Here is an 18,546-nt window from a genome sequence, read left to right as displayed (position 1 = left end):
ACTTATTATAGATAAATGTGAAATACTCAATTAAGAAAAATATTTATTACACATAATAAAAAAAGGATGTTTATAAAAGAAAGTGCACAAGCTCTACACTAGTATTCCCTGTAGAAAGCTAGTCTCATCAATTTGACATATTTAAGATACTTGAGTTAATAAATTACGCATAACACTTACTATTTTATAGTTAAACTACTGTTGGACAAGAAGAATACTCTCCGTTTCAGTTTAGGACATGTTGAGATGTTGTTTAAGATTGTAAATGTGCAATATTCGTCGTCAATCGACATCGTTGTCGTCGTCGAAAGATCGTCAGTGAAAATGTTGATTTTAAGAAGTGGTTAAAAGAAAGGGCCTTTGAAAGCGTTGGACGAAGAAAGTGGGTTTTTGGGTGGCTTGAATATAGGTTTGCGTAGTATATGTTTTTTTATAGAACTAGGGGCAAACGGGCAGGAGGCTCACCTTATGTTAAGTGATTGACACTCTTAATGCCAGAGTGCTCGCGAGTGCGTTGCCTGCCTTATAAGGATTGGTAAGCTCTTTTCTTGAAGGAGTCTAAGTCGAATTGATTCGGAAATACTTCAGTGGGCTGTTGGTTCCACATAGCGGTGTTGCGCGGCAAAAATTGCCTCAAAAAATGCTCAGTTGTGGAACAGAAATAATATAATTCGTCATGGAAAAATATATATACTAGAAATAGCTAATGTTTTATCTTACTACACAGTTTATATTAATGAACTTACTAACATTCACGTATTTATCGCGTCACGCGACAATTCGATGTAATTCGCGAAAACATGATGAAATAGCCTAAAACTATCACTCCATCTTTGAATATTGCATCATTTCAAACAACGAAAAATAATAAAGTTGTTTGTACAAATACAACACAAGATATTTGACACAAAAACTGCCTTGCCCTCAGCATAGTGATCCTCGTTAATAAATTCACGCTAAATTAATTAATTTAACCTACATTTAATTAAAATTAGTTTCGGATTTAAAATATTGTATCAGAGTAGAGTTATATTACTAATAATAAAAGTATTTCAAACTACTTGCATAAGTCACCAATGTTTCTGATTTTAGCTTGCTGACACTAATTATGTTGATATGTTCCATCTCATCAGGATGTGAGAAAATATTTTGAAGAGGCGGGAAGACTTTTTGTTGGTTTAGCTGCAGCAATTTAGATTTTTTCTTTAAAAATATTCAGGATTGATTGTCTTTCGTTTAATGTTAAATTTCTTTTACTTTTTCTTTTTGTCTATCAATGTTCTAATAATAATGTCTGTTTCATATATATTGTATATCTATGTAATATGTTTTGGCTTTGCATATTGTCTAAGAGCGTACTTATTATTAAATTAATGCAATCAGGTTTTTGCCACAAATTGATGACAGAGAAATGTAAGAAATGTTAACCTTTGCTCTACTTCGGCACTCTACTTTTTTTTAGGTAAACAACACAGCCGGTAGAAATGATAATATATAGCAAACCCCACATACACATATATCTGCACTTTAACACCCATCACACAATACAGCCGAATTAGATATTACTTAGTCAAATGTATTGAATATTGTTTTATTGATTTTTTCCTTCGTAAATGTTTGAACATTTTTGTTTAATGTATTCCATTTTTAGTATATTATTTATACACAATTGCTGTTGTAGATGTAGCATAAATAAATAACACCTTCATTCCATTCTTCGGAATAGGGATTGTTAGAGCCATAGCATGCTCGCTCCAGTCAGTCGGCCGCAAAGTCTCGTGCCTCACAATCATTTTTCTCATTCAATAAAGGCGTCATTAGCGAAACCTGCCTTTCAACACGTAATATTGTCAATTCTTAATAGCTATCATTACGATACAATTATGATTTTAGCTCATATAAGTCACGTTACAAACTTGCAGGTTTTCCTCATTTTTAAGGAAATATATTATTGATTAATCCAAGACAGCGTGTTGAGGATAACAACGTGAAAGAACACGTGAGTTTCTAATACTTCCTTTGAAGGTATTCTGTATGATTGTAACATCCATAGCGATGCGAAATTTGTATAAAAGCAGTACTATTCTGTATTAGCATCGCTGTTAGAAGGGACAGAGTACCAGCCCTGAAGCTAAAACAACAAAAATGTGTTGAACATATTCATAAACAATAAACCATGGATTTTTATAGCACACAACTATCCTAGTTCTAATGCTATGAATCCCAATCAATTGTATGAATCGATTACTATTCCTTTGGCATACAGACTCTTGGGCCGTGGGGTTCAAGTGCGCAGGCGCTAATTAAAGATTCAACTTGGTAATACCGGAGACCCAAGAGCTGGTGCTTTCCTCGCTCAACGAATCAGTATACAACCAGGAAATGCTTCCAGCGTTAAAGATACCAAAAAAAGACGGACGGACGGAAGGACCAAACTTTTTAAATTTTCTTTTTATTAATTTTGAATTCTTTTTAATATTATGAAGTAGGTTACGACAATTGTAAATACTGTTTTTATTACTAATAAAAATTATTACATGATTTATTTATTCCTAGGACTAGTTTTTCCCAATATTTAAAAATATTCCAAGTTCAAGCTTTATAATTAATATTTATTAAAATATAAAATTATTGTATTTAATAACACACAGATATAGAGTAGTTAACACATTTAACATACATATAATAATAATACCAACAGTACTTTCACTATAAAAAAATATATTAAAACATTAAAAAATACATACTAATTAACAAATTATTTGCTAGGGTTTAGTAGAAAATACATACTAATTAACAAATTATTTGCTAGGGTTTAGCTAATTAAAGACGGGATAAATATTAATTAAAGGATTTGCGCCATTTGATTACTAATTAAGTGTTTTAGAAAATTATATTAAGTGAATTTAATACATTAAAATAAAAGTTAAAATATCGTAAAAATATGTCTTAAAAATTTTCATAACTAAAATCTGGCGATAAAATATTATATTTTTATTTACGACACAAATCAACTGTACCGTTGTAATGCATTTAACTAAAATTTCAAGCCTTAACCTTTTTAAAATACCTTCAAGTATTTAAGTAACAATAAAAAACCAATTTTTAATGAATTAAGTTTATTATTAATTTAGTATTTTTATCGTTTGTTTGTGTTTGTGTTTTTGGTACAGATGTTTGGTAACTAAAAGCTATGGGCTGGGTTAAGAAAGGTGCAAAAATGATCTCCGTGACTGAGTCATAAGCGGGATAATACCGCGCGGTATAAATGAATCTGTTTCATGTAAGACAATTTATTTACACTTAACACTTCTGAGGGTTAAGAGCTAACAGTGAACATGTTTTTCATACTTGTGGTGACCGCAGTGGTTTTATTGTGCACATATGAGTTTATGCGTCGGCGCAGTCGGAATTGGAAGATGCTTAGTCAGTATCCTGGGGACTATCCACTACCGATCGTCGGGAATGGGTTCCAATTGGGATTCGATGCTGACGGTGAGTTTATCATTTTTAGTAAAAAAAAATGCCTCATAATAATAATTGAAATGTCCGAACTTATTATTGAAATTGTTTTTTTTTCCTTTCTTGGTCTGCACGGTTTGTGCGTCAGGCATTTGATTTTTATTAAGACGGTTTAGTATTATTTATTTTGAATAATACGTATTTATTCTTTAAAGCATAGATAGTAAATTAGAAAGCCTTTTTGATAATAAACAATGCCTTATGTCGTCCTGGGAATTTCTGTCTCCAAAAATCATTTTAAGAGTGACATCTACCGGTGTTAACTGAAACTATTATTATCGCCGGAAATTGCACTCCGAAATACGCAATATGCGTTAACGACGGTACTTATATTACTTGTTTAAAAATTTGAGAAAAACTAAGTATTTCTCTGGTTCCCTTTAGATTCTTCCCACAAGTTAATGGAATTATGGAAGAAACACGGAAGGACCAACTTCCGAATGACAGTGGGATCTGAAGAATGGGTGCTTCTGTCAAATCCAGATGATATTGCGGTAAGGAAATCACTATTAAATAAGTATTTACAAATTACTAACAGTCGAGTGTTTTATTATATACAATGTGTTTCGTTGTTTGCCATGATAACGCACATGAGCTCAATAATATTAACGATTTTCAAAATTTGAAATAAAGCTGTTTTCCATAGCATATTGTATGTAGTAAAAATACAATGATAGTACCCCTTGGCAATATGCTGTTTTGTGTTACGCTATTGTGCGAAAAGTAAGGATATATCTATCTATCCCCTACCGTACTTACCTTTTAACCTCTCAAGTGACAACTGACAATCTCAACTGTCAGTCGATTTGTCCGTGTTGTGACCGAAATTGGTTGTGTAATTTGTCCACGCGCAGGTGCCTTATGCGCGCATATTAATCTTAAGCATTACGAATAAGGAAGTTGTGATTGGTAAAAACCCAATATGAATTAATAACTGCTGTGATAATAGTGATAGTAGCTTATGAACTTTGTGTTAGAAACACCAGTTAACTAAAGGTACAAATAAATGTAAATTTTTGCCAAGACATCACTTAAAGTTTCTTTAACCGGTTAAAAAAGGTAAAAACCTTTTTGAAAACTGCAGTAAGTTTCATACCGTAATATTGTATTTGATTTTATTCTAAAGACGATAACGTATTATTTAACAAGTCCTACTCGTACGTCAAAAAATAATAAATTCCATACACAAAATAACCGTCGTAAAGTAGACCTATCATAACAAATGAGTCGATCTACTTTATAATATATTCTTTAATTATAAATTTTGATCAATGCACAAATTCTTTTATGTTGCCGACAGCTATAGTTCATAGCTTGTCGCGCGCCGCTTCGTTACAAAATCATATGATTTACATTAAGTTTAATAACGTGAGTTAACTAAAATTAAATCAAATGTGAACCTATTGAATTTATACAAAGATACATTTATCATAGGCTACACACATTAGGTATAATTGAGATTTATTTAAGTATTCATACGTCACTTCTGAACATCGAAAAAGTCGTATCCTTTTCATTGTAGTTTGTTATGATTTCGCCACAAGGAAACTTAGCGATAATATGTACGTCGCAATAGTACGTATTCTTTTAATTCTACCGAACTGGGACTGCCAAGGCGTTCACCGTCGCGTAGTCTCATACTAATGAATTTCCAATGGTGTTAAATTTATTGACTCATTTTACCTCACTTTTTGGTATGGACAGATGGGTTTCTTAATTATTAACATTTTCTTTGTACTTTAACATTAATATGCATATTGGCACTGATATCCTTTAAATAGAAAAAAAAGGTCATTACGGTTAAAACACGTTGTATATTATTTAAAACTTGTATTTATAGATCTTCAATAACGCCCCAGGCATTATTTAGACAAACAGTATAAGTTTAAATTACATTTTTTTATAAGTCATGATAAGCTAATTGATAGAGCTTGATTAGGTATATATATTGTATATAATATACTGGCTGACCGGCAAACGTCGTTTTGCCATATATATTATTTCCAGGAAACATTTTTTAGTTCAATAAAAATAACCTATCTACTATAATAAAAATAGGGGTTGATCGTAGAGGGGTTACAATTAAGGGATGTATTTTTTATGCTGTATCATAAAAAAATTAAATCAAAAAAATGATCTAATTTTTTTTCTGTATGGACTCACTTAGGGGTTTGAAAGATAGTAGCCGATTCGCAGACTTACTGAATGAATATACATACAAAATTCTTAAGTATCGGTCAAGCCGTTTCGGAGGAGTATGGGAACAAATATTGTGACACGAGAATTTTATAAATACAGAGAAAAACAAAATTCTAAATTTCAAATCATCTTATTTCTAGGATGCTTGTTTCATCAAATTATAGTTACTATTATCACTGGTACATTAAGAATTGTCAATAGAACATTCACAATATTTTGACATAACCTGGCCCAGATGGCCCGCGAGTAACCCCACTTCAATGTCAATAAAGCCTATTTTCTTAAGCCATATTACATTTACAGAGCTTATGACCCTTTTTATATTTGGTTTACTTGTATTTGTTGCCTAAAATCGTATACATTTGGTTAATTTCTCATGCGCAAAATGGCGCGCCCTAAATACATAATTTAAAAAATTCACGCTGAAATGTGTGAACTGCTGCCCAGGCCCAGCCCCAGGTGGAAACTATCAACAACTCGATCATCTTATTTTGTTATATTACAATTACTTAATAAACTTAATATTTCGTCTACCCTCAAAATGCGCAAAGTAATACTTTCAAATAGTTAAATCTTCTAGGTGTGTTATTTTGAGTTGCTATTTGGATATACTTACTTGACGGACTCACTACCGTAACCCTAGATGAATTACAATGTGAATTATAGTTCGAATTTATGATTCTATAATAATCATGATTGCAGACTATTCTTAATCACCCAACGGAACTCGGAAAGCAAGTTGAAAGAAACACAGCAATGCAACCGTTCTTTGGAAATTCTGTCTCAACTTCAGAAGGTAAGATATATCACAAATATCTTTATATAACAGAAACGAAAATATAAATAGACTTGATGTACTAGTATTTTGCGTTCGAACGGACATACATAGGCTTCTATTATATAATTTATGCGGATCAATGTCCTATTATTTAATCCAATTAATCCATTTTGTCGTTTATTAAAATTGTTAATCATTATAACGACATGACCATTAACTTATTTGATTAATAAAGGATAGAATATTATAAATGGCAATTAGATATTATCAACAAATCATTGCAATACAAAACTATCAAGAACTTTAAACAACTTGGAGGGAACGTATTAATGACAATAGATTCAAGACTTCCGTTAAAGAATATTCAATTAAAAAATAAACAAATCAATCAAATCAATCAATGGAAGCTTATCCTCTACTGGACTAAACGCAACGAATTCTTGAGGTGGCTTGCCGATGTTGGCCAAAAAATTACACATCGAGAAACCCAGTTGGGTTTTTTGGCTTAATAGAAAGCTTTTAAAAACCTGTTTACGCAATACATATTAATTCTTTAGGTGTTACTCTAAAGTTGTAAAATGTTAAAAAAAGTATATTTAATTGGAGTGTTTTTTTCTCGAATTCGTTTGAAGAACATCTCTTATAAATTGACGTTTTGAGTCGTGTTTTTGCTTTTATATTTGATGTTGCCTAATATTAAAATATTTTTAATTTCAAAATTCTTTCAATTAACCTCCTATTATTAAAAAATGCAGCCGTGCGAAAAGCTGAACAAGCCGCTAGTATACCTAGTCTAGCCATAAATACTGAAACAAAGTAAAAAACATCTATTGCAAATAACATTTATTACTTTTACAGTGTATTAGTTTAATACATAAATTTGAAATATCATGAAGTGGTCTCCATTGGCTGCAATACAGTCCTTTAAACGTTGAGGCCAGATATCAATAGAAGCAAGCACACTTTTGATGGGGAAATTCTTCACGGATTGTGTTAGGGATTCCAAATATAATTTGGAATGGCGTTTAGAGAAAGCCGTACTGTCAAAAACTGACAATACATCTTCAGATGTTCTTCATCTTCAAGGGGATTAAGATCGGGACTAGATGAAGGACAGCCTTCAGCTCCTGCTGCGTAAACCGAGCATTATTACCCGGCGTCAAGTCTTGCTGGAAGGACTATTGTTGGTTATTGAACATGGTGTTGTTAAGGGGCTTCCCTACCTTCTCAAGAATTGTATCTTGATACACTTGTGCCGAAGTTTTGATACCTGTTTCATAAAAGTATGGCTCTGCCACTCCTTCATAGCCAATACTCCACCAAATCAACACTGAAGTCAGATAGTGCCCACGTTGCACTCTGTTGACTAATTGGAATGCTCCCTTATAGCTTTGAGCATTAATACGGTCATACTATTTGTTAAAATGATGCTCTATTGTAAAAAAATTCTCAACGGTAACCAAAATGTTTGTTTGTCCTCCCTTTGCGTACCGCTTCAGTAGTTGTTTCGGTTTTACCACCCTATTATTTTTTATGAAATGACTAGTATGTAGTAGTAGGCTACAAGACCTAAGTCATCTTTTAACATACGCGACATGGTTTTAGGTGTTATTCATCTCCCGTTATAAAATCTTTTGCTTTCGGACAGGATTTCTTCGAATTCTTTCCCCTACAGCTTTGACTACCTTTTTCGTAAGAACACACGTAGTACTCATACGAAAACGGGCCGATCTTTTTCTGTCTCAAACTGAGGAGGTCTCGTTGTACCTATTAATAGCCCGGTACACGAAACGTTTTACTAATACCAAGCGTATGGAGAGTTTTAAAAATTGCAAAAAAAATCTTTATCACCACTCTCCATTTTAAGATCGCAAAATATTGTACCATTTATTGGTGCCATGAGAACACCCAATGAATGGTGTATAAAAATAACAGATTCTAATTCAAATGTAATACTTTGTTAATTTTCCATTGTAACAGTATTTATGGTTAGACTAAGTATATGTTGTTAACTAAGTTTAAAGCAATATAGCAATTTGTCACACCATATGAATGCTAAAACAGTTTACAATATGCGGTCACTGTGTCTGACTGCGGTTACTGAAACTGTTACCAATCCTTGTTTATCTCAATCAGATATTCCCACGCACTTTCACATTTAAAGGAAGGCCTTTTGTATAAGGCTTCCAAATTGAAAGAGTTTTTTTAAGATGATTAACTAAGATTAATTAAGTTGATATTAATAAAATTAATATTTTTTTATTTGTCTTAGGATAACATTCAGAGACAAAAATGCGAAATATGGCTCCCGTGTATCAAAATCCTGCTTAACTCTAAGTATTTGCTCAGAGTGTTAGCCTTTAACTTTAACTAACATTTGTATTACTATGTTTAATAGCAAATTAAAATTTAAAAAATCTGGTACAGTTAAAGGATATTACAATTATGCCCATATATATATATATATATGCCTGTTGTCTTTGCAATTCCATTAATCTTTACATTTTCTTCGAAACACATAATTTTACATTATGAATAAACACTGCATAATTTACTGAATATACCATTTTATAATTGTTTAAAATAACTTTCAATATGAGTTAATCCTATTCTAGGCCACCATAATAACAGTGTTCAATTCAAATTTTCATAGGTGAACGTTGGAAAACAATACGCAAGTTGATGGCGACAAGTTTCCACTTCAAAACCCTAGAGAAGAGGGTAGAGCACGTAAATAAACACTGCGACAGCTTGTTCGAGGTTTTTGACGATCACGACGGTACTGTGGTCGATATGTACCGCTATTTGAGACCGTATATGTTCGATATTCTGTGCAGTAAGTATTATGATAAAACATGTATAATCTAAAACATTTAAGTGGTCGTAGGAAACTGTGACTTGTGTTAACGGGTCCGGATGATCCAATAGCTAATGAAAATTTAAAAGACCTCGTGGCAAAGCAACATAAAAGTTAGAAGACGTCAAAGACTAGAGTCAAAAACGGCTTTCAGTCAGTCACGTACTTCACTCACTTCAATCGAAGTCCTTTCTAAATTACATAGAAAGTAGTTTATTTATAATTAAAATTATAGGACAACACCAGACAAATGTACTATAGTAATATTGATCCAGTGGCGCTTCAATCTATATGGGCCTCAGTTTGCGTGTTTTTGATTATTTTTATAAACAAGTGTTGTTCTTCATCGTACGAGTGAATGTTAGATGGTAATTCTGGTAAAATGGTAATTCGACTTCCACACTTGGGGCCATTCAGTTTTCATTGATTTTTAGTCTTCATAATCCTTCTCTGTTTTCAGATTCACTTATGGGTGTCAATTCGGATCTTCTTGCAACCCCGGACCATCCTTACTTACAAGCCAGTGCCAAGTAAGTTTCCTGAAATTCCTAATTCCTCCTACTAGACTACCCTAACTCAAATAAAACTTATGACGTTGATTTAATTGGAATCTAATATTTCCTGTTTTATGCTGCAAAACAATTCATTTTAATAATAAAGAAAAATATTCAATATCCATATCAGAATTAATTTTTTAACTATAAATGTGCATATTTTTATATGATAAATTCTCTTGTGTTTCAGAGTAGTTAATATCATAACACAGAACTTTTTCTCGTATTGGAGGAACATCAAGTTTATTTTCCAACTAACACCATTTTACAAGGAAATGACAGAGACCATAAAAACCATTCGAGACACAAGCACTGTCGTAAGTTCTTTATCGAGTTTGTATTAATTTGTTACATTCATAAGGATCATAATGGTTATTGAACGCTTTACCCTTGTCACTCTTGACATACCTTAAATAAAAACATAAACATGTTATTAATTGAGCCTTATAATACGTTTATAATATTGGGCCGATTTATTAATAGACATGAAACAAGGATAAGCAAACTACATTAAAAATACTGAAACAAATACAGAAATATCTGCTCTTTCCCGTATTAAAGGCTTACGGGTAGAGATATCATTATACACTATGTTCACTTAATTGGTTATAGCGATATATTTGCATTCAACTTTCAACACAACCATACCAATAATTAATTGTAAGAAATAAACTAATAATATATTCCCAAAAACTGTTGTGTCATGCATATAGATTTCGGTATAAGATAGACAAGGAATATACATTCTACAGCTATTTGAGATTGATAAGAGGAAAAAAATAATTATAATTTTCACGTGCTACATTTTTAGATAATTTCGGAGAGAAAGAAGGCGCTTAAAAAAATAATTAACGACACTGAAAATAACAATAGAAACGTTGATGTTGACTTGGAGGAGATATTGGGGAACAAAGTGTCTGATGATATGTGTCTTTTGGATAAATTCCTTTTGAGCAAAATGTATAATGGAGAGCCACTTCCTGAAGACATGATTAATGACGAAATAACGCTCGTTACTTGGACTGTAAGGACATTTTATTAATTCATTCTTTAAAAAAATTACAATGACTTAACATAATTATGAACTGCTAATGAAACAAAGTATTGTAAGTTGTTCATTATGCGCTGACAAGAATACAAATTTACTACTGTAAGCTTGTAAATTGCGCATTGAAATACATTTTTGTGATTAATACAAACCTTTTATTATTTTCAGCACAACTAAATTAATTAGTTTTTAATATATTTGTTTGCAGGGACACTACACGACAACAATGACGATGGCACACACCTTATACTGTATAGCCAAGTACCCAGAGGTACAGAAGAGAATTTTAGAAGAACAACGATCTATTTATAATAAGGACTTTTCCAAAAAACCGACCAATACTGAATTGACAGACATGAAATATCTCGAGGCAGCCATTAAAGAAAGTATTAGAATGATACCCACGGTTACGAAAATTGGAAGACAGCTAAAAAATGATTTAGAATTTAAAGGTAATTAAATTTAAAATTTTAAGCTTCTACTTATCTCGTTTATGCACTTGCAAAGTGGCATAAGAGTGATAAGGACCAAGCTATTAGATTTGACCGAAAATTGCATTTGTTTCACACGATCTTACATAAAGTAATGGTTTCATAGCTGGTACTAGCATCCACACATGGTTGGTAGTCACACGTTTAACTAGGCCAACACTGTTCCAATAAAGGTGTATGAGTTTTGAATAGGTCTTTTATAAGAATTGATAAATGTTTTTGCGGATAACTTTTCATAAGGCGTTATAAATCGCCATGACTTGGCATTGAGCGCAAGTTTGTAGTTCAGCAAATGATACCTTAGACCGTGAAGCGCCTGTGCAAATAATTTTTCTATAATAAAAATATTTGCTTGGTAAATTAGTACCGAAAATAAATTATGACCAAACTAATAAGCGTAGTGCGTAGTAGGTCGTTTAGTTGCAAATACAAATATATTTACAAAAATGTGTGTAGACAATACAATTATTTCATTTCAATTTTCATTGTAATAATCTTAATAACTACTATTATTACTATCATTGTTATAGTTATTATATATTTTTGTTATTAATAGCTTCGAATCTCTTCGAATCAACCGTGGTAGGGGCGTAACGAAAAAAATGTGACGCGTAACGGAATAATGTGACGCGTGACGGAATAATGTGACGCGTAACCGAAAAATGTGACGGTAATTTATTTACAACGCCGATAAAGAAGTTTCACTTTAAAAAATATTGACATTTGGTATTGAATTTTTTCACTAATAATTGTAAAACTCCTTTATTTCAGATGGTAGAAAGGTACCAGCCGATACAACCGTTGTAGTATTTTATGAAGCCATATATCAAGACCCGAAGACGTTCCATGAACCGGAGAAATTTAATCCAGAAAGATTCTTTGAGCCAATGCACAATCATGCTTTTGTTCCGTTCAGTGCTGGACCAAGGAATTGTTTAGGTGAGTGACTTTTAGTGTTGGAACTTTTCATATACCATACGAGGAAATGAAACATGCTTACACTGGTACAGACTAAAGAAATATATGTGTATGATGTATTTATATAGTCGAGCTAAAGTGGGCTGATCAATTTTAAAAAAAAGCAAAGTACCTATCCGAAACCGATAATTTTTTGCCTATTTTTGTACCTTCACCATAAATGTAATGTGTTGTAGAATAGTAAGACATACCGTCAAAAATGCATTATATATGACGTGATGAACTTCAATAAAAAAATGATTATAGTCTAAAGTACCGATAAAATAATAAATATAGGAGATACATATATATGAATAATAAACTATAAAACATGATAACAAACAGACAAAATAAAGTAAAAACTACATAGGCTTTTGACGTGTGTCTGTGTATAAAATCGTTATGGGCTTTTCGACGTAATTATAAAAAATACAATTTATTTCCTGTTTTCACGACGTTCTGTTGTTTTAGGTTTCCGGTTCGCGTGGGTGGCAATGAAGGCTACCATATCCAATATTATCAGGAGGTACGAGCTTTCCCTCGGCGGTCCCGGTACAGAACCACAATTCGCTTACAGAATAGTAACAGAATCCAAAAATGGTTTACAACTTAGACTAAAGAAACGAACCTAGATCCATAGACTGCCCTAAAAAACCTTGTGACCAAGTCAATATTTGATAGTTAATTAATTAATAAGTTAAAATCCCAAATAAATATTTTTGAGCCATCCTTATTCGGGTGTGGTAGAGATGAAACTGTAGAGAATCTTACGTTACTTAGTTCCATTTGTATAAAAATCCGAGAATATATATGTCTTCCAACTACCAATAACCGGCAAGTAATAGTATATATACTTAGTAATCAGGCGATTGCCGTTCTTAAAAATTAACAAAACAAATTTCACTGGCTATTAGTACTATTAGATACCCGTTAATTTTATTAGTTATTTCAATTTCAAAGGCTTTATTAAAAAAAATACAAGAGAAAAGTTTACAATTTTTTTTTTTGTTTCGTTGCACGGCTGTTCTCTTGTACAGCTTGCCCTTGTGCACAAATGCCAGCTCCAGCTGCTTCCAATGCTTCCTATCCCTGGCAAGTATTTGCCACAGAGGACCAGACCTATTTTAAAGTCTATTTTATCTGCCCATCGCGCGCATGGACTACTTCTCCTCCTGTCCATTGAGTAACTTCTTTCAAACATTTTTCTCTCTGAGCAGGTGCCCTTACCGTCTCCATTTAAGCCTTTTGGCTCTGTTAGTTATTATATATAATAAATTCTTTGTTTATATAAATTAAATGCGAACATATTATGATTTAATCTCAGCGGTTTATGGACAAGGACAAGTATTATACATATAATGTTTTTCTTTGTGATAATTTTTCATTACGAAATTTCTAATAACAATGAATTAATTACCTAATCGTTGCATTGTGTGAAAATTAGATTAAGAAAATTTATTTTAATCGTTTCTATAGTAAACGGATGTATATTCAAAGGCTTGTAATACATAAAAGATAACTTTATTATAATTAAGATGTATGATAGCAATTTATTTATAAAAATAAAGTAAAAGGTTATGTTACTTAAATAAATGTAGTTTCAATTTATATAACTTTTATATAAAACGAAACATGCATAACTTTATCGTTTGTAATAATTATTACAAAATCATTGTATATAAATAATTATCTGTTATGAAGTAAATCATTATTTAACTATTCTATTTTATTTTATATTAAAATCACAATCGATTTATAAAAGACCTTTGAGAAGAAAATGGACACTGAAAGTTTTTTAATTCCAGCACAAAATATAAGCAACAAACTTACAGTCCTCTCAGATGGGTAAGAGATATTTTGTGCAAAAATGCTTTGCTTTTAAGTTTATGTTGGGAATTTGTGAGGGATAATCGGAGTATAAAAAGAAAAACTTATCATTAAAAACGCTTATATACAAACATAGTAGATTTTATTAATTGATTTACACGAAGAATTTAATAAAAATATATTAATAATAGGCACAAGGCTACTATTGATAACAAGGTTATCCATAGTATATATACTTAGAGGGTAGCATAACATAGGTTATATACTTAGAGGGTAGGTGAATAGACCAAATTGAAGAAACAGGGCAGAGAGGAATGGCGGGGCTTGGAAAGAGCACACAGATACAAAAAAAGGTATGAAATAGAAACGTGTTTAAATGTAAAACTATCTGAATTAAAAGATTATTATCAAGATAACAATAATATTAATATAATTGTTATTGTTATCTTGATAATTATCTTTATCTCATATACATAAAAAATAATATGTATTTTATTTGTTCATTTATATGTTCACATAGTATAGGTAAGCAGAGACCACGGATGTCAACTTGCTTCGGTCCTGATATACGCTTCATCACTCACCTTTCACTCACTCACTTTCATGACTCACCAAGCATGCTTGTCAGTTATTGGAACTTTTGAGTCGTTCCTTCTCTAGTGCGTCCTAAATTTAGTCCGATTTGGACAAGGCCTACCCATCCCGACTCCATGGTTGGCTTTGTATATCCTATTTATAAAGCTCTTCTCATCCGTTCTACATGACCAACCCTAAGCATACCCTTTAAAACCCTTGTCTACTACACTATTACTTATAAAACAATGTTACACCACACTTCTACTTCTTCCTCTTCTTAGATTTTTAGTTACATAATATAAATAGATTATAGTAATAAATCTAATTAGACTGAAGAGCAAAAGCGTTTACTATTGTTTAACTCTTTACATAACATAATAATAACGGACGTCACAGGAACCACACATTACGACGACACATTTTTACTAATGTTTAGAACGTAATAATTGACAACCACTCTTCGCAGAAATAAAATATTTTTTGTTGAAACAGGGATATATTATTTTTTCTTTATTTTGTCGCATTAACCTTTATGATCATTGAGTAGAATTACAATCTAAACTATATTTATGGTTGTTGCGAACTGTTACAAGGGATACAATATTAGGTAAACGAGTATTACTAACATTGTACACAAAGTAATGTCTTCATGGTAATGTTTTGCAAAATTTTTTAAAAAATAATTGCATTAGTACATCACTCAAGGACGTCAATAATAACAGTTGTCATTGTGTTTTAAAACTTTGTTCCCCGGGGCAAGCGATATGTAACCATAGCAGTCTTGTTTAGAAAGGCGACAAATGCATATAAAAGTAGTTTATCAACTTACTTTATATGTTGGATAACGTTAGGCTATCCAATAATTGACTGGGCATTCCATTTATTAGCCGCGGTAGCAAATACCTTAACGTTCTCTCGTCGTTACGTTACGTACGTTTCCTACGTTGTTTGCTCTCGATGTACAGAGCCGAACGTTACCGCTCGTGTCTGTACGTCAACTCGTTTTTCAAGTGTTTTTTGATTGCACCAAATGTAAGGTTTCGGTTCAAACCCACTGCATTCTTTGCAATTAAAACTGGTAAATTAGGGAATGCAATCACGAGTCGACATCGTTAATTTGAAATCTCGTGGGGCTAGGAATTACAATCTTGCGATGACTCGGTATTTTCGAGATTTCGGGTATTGAGGATGCGTGTTGGCATAGCCGCCGCACGTAAATCCTCTACGTCATGGTGATCGTGGTGTAATGGTAGCCTTACAAATGTTGTGTAAAACAAAAACTTGGTGATTAAAAGTATTGGCGGAGAGTTTATTGCCAGTTCTTCTCTTCCGTTCTACTCCCTTGATTAGAATGCTGCAGTAAAGGAGGAAATTCATCATCGATTTCTGTTCTATCTAATTACTGAGTACAAGCATATTTTTCAAATAAAACAACGCTGCGGGTCCATTTATTCGACGCTCAGAGATACGCTTATCATCGAAGAAACCAACATTCTTCGGGATTGATCTCGAAAAATTCCGATTTATAACTCGGGATTACATTCCCTAAATGAAATATCGATACCGGATTCGAATCGATCAGGAAACGTAGCGCTAAGTGTTACTTCCGTATGTCAAAAACGTATTCTGAATGCCATAGTGCTAAGACATCTCTGAACACTCCACCTCAAATCGAATCGGCCGGGCCAATCACATACGAGCCTATAAAAAAATTCACGAGACCTATAAAAAACGAGACTGACTACTACAATACCTCTGAATTATTATTCTTGACACAAAAAGCTAAGCAAGAATTATTTAATAAATTTTTTGTCAATATTTTTTTTATTTTAAACTTATAGGTAGTATAATAGCTTAGTAGTTCGACAGAAAATAAAACAAAACCCAAACCGTCCCATAACAAACAATAGACAGTGCCACTCCTTTGAATCCTATTATAAATGGTGAATCTCTGAGCAAGTTCACAGCGTCACAGCCAGCAATAGTCGCTGTTTGACAGCATAATCGTAGGTAACTACATAGGTTTAACAGAGAACAATTATTGGATCCAAGCATTAAATCGTTATAATATCAGGCTCTAAGCCAAAATTTCTTCGACGCAACAATAAGCTCTGATCTAGAAGGACTTAGGGTCCTTCAAGAAAAGAAGTTTTGGCCTTGTATATTGTCTGAGTGTTAAAAATAAAATCAATGGCGCTACAACCTCTTTAGTTCTGGGCCTCAGATTTATGTATCTCTTTCATGATCATCTAATAGGCAAGTAGGTGATCAGCCTCCTGAGCCTGACGCACGCTGTCGATTTTTTGGGTCTAAGGCAAGGTGGTTTCCTCACGATCTTTTCCTTCACCGTTCGAGCGATTATTAAATACGCGTAAAGAAAAAAAAGTCCATTGGTGCAACCAACCGAACCTACGACCTCAGGAATGAGAGTCGCACGCTGAAGCCACTAGGCCAACACTGCTCTAAGCGTTAATGGTACTCTTATACCTTATACTTAATGTTGGCCTTGTTTTTCATATCTTATCAGTTGAATTTGTTAAACGTATTACTGTCACTGGTCTGATTTAGAGTTGAACTTTTCGTAGTCAATGGGAAAAGTTACAATCAGATACGTCAAGAACTAGGAAATAAGCTCGAACTATCTAGAAATAGAAATAAATCTAATTTTTATTATAGATTAAATAATTATTATGTAAGTATAGTAAATTATGCAGTGTATAATAGTCAAGGAAAATAAAAGGTTTTTCAACTAGACACGTGTTAGCCTTATGGCCTTAACCCCGGCGGTGCACTAGTAGACTTTCGACGCACATTTAACATTCACTTATACGGCAAGCAAAATATCAGGAATCTAATGCCTTAGACTTAAAAAGTCGACGGCGTTTGTCAGGCACAAAAGCTTCATCACCTACTTGTCTATTAGAAATGATCACGGAACACATACATAAATCTGAGGTCCATACCTAGGTTTTAGCGCTACCAAGTTGATAGTATAATTTTTCACGTAATATGTATGGTATGTATATCAATAGTATAAGGTACTTAAGAATAGTAAATATTAAAAATTTTACCTTTATTACCTTATTTTTAACTTTATTTCTTTAAAAAAATAATGTGACACAAAATGGTCACAATTTCTCCGGCCCCTGAAGCGTCCACAGTGGGTTACAGTTTTTGTGATAGAAAGTGCAACCTAGGAATCTGTTATTGGCGCCCCTGACGTCGAGATACAGAGTGTCTTTATAATTGACTTAGTTATACAAGTAGGTAAGTATAAAATAAAAGAAGAAACAAACACTTACACTGTTCTACTAAAATAACTACAACAACTTGTAACTTAAAATGTCGGTTTATACATTACTTAACGTATGCCGTGGAATATCCTACTTAAAGAAAACCTGATGATTAAGACTGGCCAGAAAAAAAATTACACTTAGATAATATAAAATATAATTATCAATTTTAATTTAAAAGTTTTCATCTCGTGAACAAATAGCGGGAAAATGTTCTGTGTATTATTTCAAATCAAGAAATTTTATTGTAAGGTTATCTGTAAATAAATCTATAAATGATAAGCAAAATATGTTGTTAAGCGCGAAACTTGAATATTTGTTAAATTTATTTCTTGAACTCTAGAAGAATGCCTATGGGAGCTATGCAATGAGGTGTCAATTGACAGGTTTATAAAAAGCCCAAAGGCGAAATGGGTGGGCCATAGCCAAACAAGCCCACGACTG

At 32.6% G+C, this 18,546-nt stretch overlaps 1 protein-coding gene across 1 annotated transcript; it reads left to right on the top strand.

Annotated features, from left to right (window-relative positions):
• Positions 1-3,318: 3,318 nt before the first annotated feature.
• On the top strand, positions 3,319-13,890 carry LOC123715242 (probable cytochrome P450 4d20). The gene is made up of 10 exons (XM_045670179.1): positions 3,319-3,495; positions 3,907-4,016; positions 6,424-6,517; positions 9,153-9,335; positions 9,817-9,886; positions 10,101-10,227; positions 10,722-10,934; positions 11,167-11,410; positions 12,221-12,388; positions 12,878-13,890. Exons 1-10 carry the CDS (start codon positions 3,339-3,341, stop codon positions 13,036-13,038), a joined length of 1,527 nt encoding a protein of 508 aa, XP_045526135.1. The 5' UTR covers positions 3,319-3,338; the 3' UTR covers positions 13,039-13,890.
• Positions 13,891-18,546: the final 4,656 nt, after the last annotated feature.

The sequence above is a fragment of the Pieris brassicae genome, chromosome 10 (genome assembly GCF_905147105.1).
Source record: "Pieris brassicae chromosome 10, ilPieBrab1.1, whole genome shotgun sequence".
NCBI lineage: Eukaryota > Metazoa > Arthropoda > Insecta > Lepidoptera > Pieridae > Pieris > Pieris brassicae.
This window is presented reverse-complemented; position numbering and strand designations above follow the sequence as displayed.

Bases quoted from the DNA above. Each gene is read 5' to 3' on its own strand.
- LOC123715242 (XM_045670179.1), top strand. From the start codon at position 3,339: ATGTTTTTCATACTTGTGGTGACCGCAGTGGTTTTATTGTGCACATAT. The intron at 6,518-9,152 runs GTAAGATATATC...AAATTTTCATAG, and splicing joins TTCTGTCTCAACTTCAGAAG to GTGAACGTTGGAAAACAATA. The intron at 10,228-10,721 runs GTAAGTTCTTTA...CTACATTTTTAG, and splicing joins TTCGAGACACAAGCACTGTC to ATAATTTCGGAGAGAAAGAA.